General features: G+C 37.9%; 1 protein-coding gene across 16 annotated transcripts in view; it reads left to right on the forward strand.

The window, feature by feature from the left end:
* ZEB1 (zinc finger E-box binding homeobox 1) overlaps positions 1 to 5,433 on the forward strand; it is a 306,513-nt gene extending 301,080 nt beyond the window's left edge. For all 16 annotated transcript variants that reach the window (XM_059712316.1, XM_059712331.1, XM_059712361.1 and 13 more), the window contains 2 exons: positions 2,586 to 2,766; positions 2,899 to 5,433. In XM_059712316.1, the coding sequence (XP_059568299.1) occupies positions 2,586 to 2,766; positions 2,899 to 3,512 (795 nt within the window). In that variant the 3' untranslated portion in view covers positions 3,513 to 5,433. The remainder of the gene's footprint in view (positions 1 to 2,585; positions 2,767 to 2,898) is intronic.
* Positions 5,434 to 6,000: the final 567 nt, after the last annotated feature.

Below are 6,000 nucleotides of genomic sequence, written 5' to 3' on the forward strand. Positions count from 1 at the left end.
CTTTATCTGACCTTCAATTCTAAATGATAGCTTTGCTGGGTAGAGTAATCTTGGTTGTAGGTTCTTGCTATACATCACTTTGAATATTTCTTGCCACTCCCTTCTGGCCTGCATAGTTTCTGTTGAGAAATCAGCTGACAGTCATATGGGTGCTCCCTTGTAGGTAACTAACTGTTTTTCTCCTGCTGCTTTTAAGATTCTCTGTCTTTTGCCCTTAGCATTTTAATTATGATGTGTCTTGGTGTGGTCCTCTTTGGATTCCTCTTGTTTAGGGTTCTCTGTGCTTCCTGGACTTGTAAGTCTATTTTTTTCACCAGGTAGGGGAAGTTTTCTGTCATTATTTCTTGAAATAGGTTTTCATATCTTTCTCTCTCTCTTCTTCTGGCACCCCTATAATTCGGATGTTGATATGCTTGAAGTTGTCCCAGAGAATCCTTGCACTATCTTCATATTTTTGTATTCTTTTTTTCTTTTTGCCTTCCCAGTTGGGTGTTTTTTGCTTCGTATTTCAAATCTTTGACTTGATTCTTGGGATCCTCTCTAGTCTGCTGTTGGATCTCTGTATATTATTCTTTATTTCAGTCAGTGTATGCTTAATTTCTAATTGGTCCTTTTTCATATCCTTGAGGGTCTTACTATATTTCTTGGAGGTTTCTAGAAGATTGAGTAACCTTATAACCATGGTTTTGAACTCTTTATACTGTAGTTTGCTTTCCTCCATTTCTTTCATTTGTGACCTGTTTCTTTGTCTCCGCATTTTGGCTGCTTCCCTGTGTTGATTGAATGGCTTTGTGTGCTAGATGTCCTATAGGGCCCAGTGGCTCAGCCTCCCTAATTACCTGAGGTGGACACTCTTGGTGCACCCGTTTGTGGGCTTTGTGCACAGTCTTGTTGTAGTTAAGCCTTGATTGCTGTTGGAGGAATTGACCTCCAGGCCAGTTGGCTGTGAGGACCAGTTGTGTCTACAATGGGAGAACTTCTGTGCTGGAGACACCCCTATGGGGGAGGACTTGCTTCAGTGGGGTTTTGGCGCTCACTGTGTCTGCCCCCTGAGTGTGTCTCTTATGGATGTGAAGAGTTGTAATCTGGATGGTCTCACTCTGACCACTGGGTACACTGGCTCTTGGATCTCCAAGGAGGTGCAAAGTCAGCCACTGCCTGAGGCCACCCAGCAGGAGCTACAGAGAGATCTACATATTCCTCCTCTTTGTTTGTGGTTTGGAGGTGGCCAGATGAGGCCCCGCTGTGAAGCAATGCAGGCTGCTGACGAGCGTTAGACCTTCATTTGGAAGCTCTGGGGTTCTCTGACCCAGCTGCAGTTTGACAGGTTTTTAGGCAGAGAAAGGTCAGGCCATTCGTATGCAAAAGCCTCTGCACACAGCTTGTGTGGGACTATAAATTGGGTGGGGTTGGATCTCAGGGAATCACCAGGGCGGAGCAATCAGCAATGATTGCCCATCAGCCCTCCCCCGGATAGGTCCCTGGGTCTCTGTGTCCCACGACCCCATGCAGGAACAATGACTGCTGCAAGCACCTCTGCGAGAAAGCCGCCCTCACATTCTGGCCTGATGCCAGACAGTCCGGTTTCTCTCTGTTATGAGTCTGTGTCTGCAGATTCTTGCCCAGAACTGGAGTTTAGAGCAGTCAGGAGCTTGTATCTCCCTCCCGATTGAAAAAGACAACAGCGTACCCAGCTGCCAGCCCCTTTCGCGTGCGCCTCTGTACCTCCACACTTCCACACCTCTGCACCTCTTACTAGACTCAATGTGCTTTTTTCTTTCCTTCTAGTTGTAGAATTTCCACTCATCCAGCCTTCCCTTGGTTCTGGATGATATTTGTTTTGTCTTTTAGTTGTAGTTTTAATGTGGTTGTGCACAGCAGCAAGTTCAGGTGTTTACCTTTGCTGCCATCTTGGTTCCTCCTTTAGACCTCCCTGAAATGTTTTTATTACACTGAAATTCTAAAGATTCATTTTGACTAACAAGTATTCTTGTTTAAAAATATCCCTGCATTGTTTTTCCTCTTGTTCCTTAGAAAATGATAGAGTAAAACTCTCTTTTCAAGGAGACCATAGAGGTTAGTTCACAGGACTTTGAAGCTCTAAAAGATACAGTTTGAAAACCACCTTTAAAAATATAATCTTAATTTTTGCTTAGTGAAACCCAGGATAAAAAGATGAAAGTAAAGGATGCAGTTAGATATTAGTGATTATTTAACAAACTTAAAGTTAAAATTTTCTGCAAATTTCTCATGAAGTAATGATTCACAGGGAACTAAGTAAATTTTATTACTACACATTTTACATTTATTCTTTTTGGTGTCCTTTCCTTTCAGTGCCAGTTGACCTAACCACATGTTCTTTTTACAGTTGTGACTATATTGCCCCCAACTTCACTTTCATCTACATCAGCCCCCACCTCTCATCTAACCCCACTGATGGAACCCATTTGCAGTGATAAGCAGTGTGCTTGCTTTGATCAAGTTGTTGAAAGTATAAATCAAAGTAGTTCTTTAACCTATACTTTTATGTCTCTTGTATATTTTAAATTTAAATTAAATTTTCTTATTCCTTTTTTTTTCTTTAGGATGAAAGGCAAGACACTAGCTCAGAAGGAGTATCAAATGTAGAGGATCAGAATGACTCTGATTCTACACCACCCAAAAAGAAAATGCGGAAGACAGAAAATGGAATGTATGCTTGTGATTTGTGTGATAAGATATTCCAGAAGAGTAGCTCATTATTGAGACATAAATATGAACACACAGGTATGTTGATGAACCTAACAGTTTTTTAAAAATGACCCTTTAACCCTTTTCACAATCTGAAGTGAATACTTTGTAAGGATTTTATTTGCTTAAAACCACCATTCTATTTCATAGCTGTCATATTTTTTACAGGTAAAAGACCCCACGAGTGTGGAATCTGTAAAAAGGCATTTAAACACAAACATCATTTGATTGAACACATGCGATTACATTCTGGAGAAAAGCCCTATCAATGTGACAAATGTGGAAAGCGTTTCTCACACTCTGGGTCTTATTCTCAACACATGAATCATCGCTACTCCTATTGCAAGAGAGAAGCAGAGGAACGTGATGGCACTGAGCAGGAAGAAGCAGGACCTGAGGTCCTACCGAGTGAGCATGTTGGTGCAAGGGCATCTCCCTCACAGGTCGACTCAGATGAGAGAGAGAGTTTGACAAGGGAAGAGGATGAAGACAGTGAAAAAGAGGAAGAGGAGGAAGAGGATAAAGAGATGGAAGAACTGCAGGAAGAAAAAGAATGTGAAAAACCACAAGTGGATGAAGAGGAGGAGGAAGAGGTAGAGGAGGAGGAGGAGGAGGAAGTAGAGATGGAAGAGGAGGAAGAAGAGGCAGAGAATGAGGGAGAAGAAACAAAAACTGAAGGTGCCGTGAAGGATGATGGAGCTGTAAATCAGGTGTGCAGCTTAGAACAGAAAGTAAGTGAGGATAGTGAGCAAGTGTCTGAAGAAAAAACAAATGAAGCCTAATAGTTTTTCTAGAAGGAAAATAAATTCTAATTGGTAATGAAGTTTGTTCTATATTATACATGCTTTTCATGGAAACACAGTAACCTGAATACTGTGATTTCTGTTCACTACTGTGTAAAGTAAAAATTTAAAAAAATACAAAAAAAAAGAAAGAAAAAAAAACACAAAAAAAATCCAGGTGTGCCTGAACCTCAGACCTAGTAATTTTTCGTGCATTTTTCAAAGTTAGGGACAAGTTTGAAACGTGAAGCAGATTAGAAAACTTTAATGACTCAGAAAGCAAAGATGTAACAAGTTAAAGAAAACTGATTAAACATCTAGCACTGTTTCATTTTATCAGTATTAGTTATCACTCTTATGTTGGTTTATTCTTAAGCTGTACAATTGGGAGAAATTTTATAATTTTTTATTGGTAAACATATGCTGAATCCACTTCAGTATTTTATTATGTTGTTTTTTTTTTAATGTGAGAACTTCTGCACTACAAAATCCCCTTCATAGAGAAGTATAATGCAGTTCCAAATTGTGCTAACTACCTTTTATAAATTCAGTCTCAAAGGTAGTACTTTCTAATATTTAGATGTCAGAGTAGAGTGTATTCTCATTTAAAATGTATTGTTAGCCTTAAGAAAGCAGCCAGTAGAGAAGGACAGAAGTTTCTTACTCATGTGGTTTAAAATAGAGTTCAAAAGATTGTCATTGGGTTCTGATTGCAGGGACTAACAGTGTTAATACTGGTAAGGACAGCAGAGTCTTCACAATCAGTGTTTGTAATTGTGTTTGAGTATGTGGTAACAAATATGAAGGATATGATATGAAGCTTTGTATCTCCTTTGGCCTTAAGCAAGACCTGTGTGCTGTAAGTGCCATTTATCAGTATTTTTAAGGCTCTAACCCGCCTTCATTCAATGTGTGGCCTACAATAACTAGCATTTGTTGATTTGTTTGTTTTATCAAAATTCCAAAATAAAACTTAACCACTGACTGTCAGAGAAACTGAAACACTGGGACATTTCATCTTTTAATTCCTCAGTATCCATTTTGCGTTAATTGACTTTCAGAATTTCTCTACAGAAATGAAAGGGAAATTTTCTAATCTGCTTAATCCATGTACTTGCATTTCTGACATGGACATGCCATTGTTATTTGTCTCATAACTGTTTCCAAATGTTAGTTATTATGGACCCAGTTTATTAACAACATTAGCTGATTTTTACCTATCAGTATTATTTTATTTCTTTTAGTTTATAGATCTGTGCAACATTTTTGTACTGTATGTCTTCAAATTTGGCAGTATTAATACCCTTCTTACTGACATATGTACTTTTAGTTTTAGAAAACTTTTATATTTATGTGTCTTATTTTTATATTTCTTTATTTATTACACAGTGTAGTGTATAATACTGTAGTTTGTATTAATACAATAATATATTTTAGTATGAAAATTTGGAAAGTTGATAAGATTTAAAGTAGAGATGCAATTGGTTCTCTTGCATTGAGATTTGATTTAACAGTGTTACGTTAACATTTATACTTGCCTTGGGACTGTAGAAAAGAATTTAAATGAGAATGTATTAGTTTTACAACTACAATCAAGTCATTTTACCTTTACCCAGTTTTTAATATAAAACTCTTAAATTTTGAAATTCACTGTGTGACTAATAGCATGATGCTCTGCAGTTTTATTAAGAGATAGCCTAACCATAAAACTCTCATTTCCTTAGTAAGCCAAATTAGGATAACCTTATATAAACAGTGTTGGGAACAATGTTTAACATTTTGTGCCAATTTGTTCCTGTATTCATGTATGTAAGTTGCAAAATCTGACTCTTCATTTTTAAGTTCCTTGTTACACCATGATCATTTTCTAGTTTTTTACCAGACTCCCCCATCTCACAATAAAATGCATCAACAAGCCTGACCTGCTGTCATCTTTTAATCCTTTTCAAGATTTTCTTTGGAAAACTCTGTGAAATGGGGTATTACACTGTCATTCTGCACTTGATTTATCTTGGGCTGAGTGTGGGTAACAAACTAAATGTTTTAGACATTCATCACTAAATTATGGATGTTCTTGGGGCTCTTTCTGGGAAGGTCAGAGTTGACAACCAGAGAGGCCTCCTCAGAGGTTCCTCCCTCTTCCTGAAATCCTGAATTCTTTATCCCATGACTTCTCATCCTTCAGGTCACTCCAGGGAAGCCTTTCCTCTGTACTACCACACCTCCTTGTACCTTTTTTATAATAGCTCTTAGGCAGTTATTCATATTTCTTCCCCATTAGGAATAGAGGCCATGTCTGCCATATTTACTTTCAGATCTTCTGTGCCTTGCAGAGTGCTTGGCACCAGTAAGTACAACATTGAATGAAAATATAATTTGCATGTTAAGATAGCTTAGCTGTGTTTACACTACTATTCTGCTTCTAATCGAGAATATATATGTTAAATGATTCCAGAAATTTAATAATTTTCTTATTCAGGTCCTATTA

The sequence above is a fragment of the Myotis daubentonii genome, chromosome 1, assembly GCF_963259705.1.
Source record: "Myotis daubentonii chromosome 1, mMyoDau2.1, whole genome shotgun sequence".
Lineage (NCBI taxonomy): Eukaryota > Metazoa > Chordata > Mammalia > Chiroptera > Vespertilionidae > Myotis > Myotis daubentonii.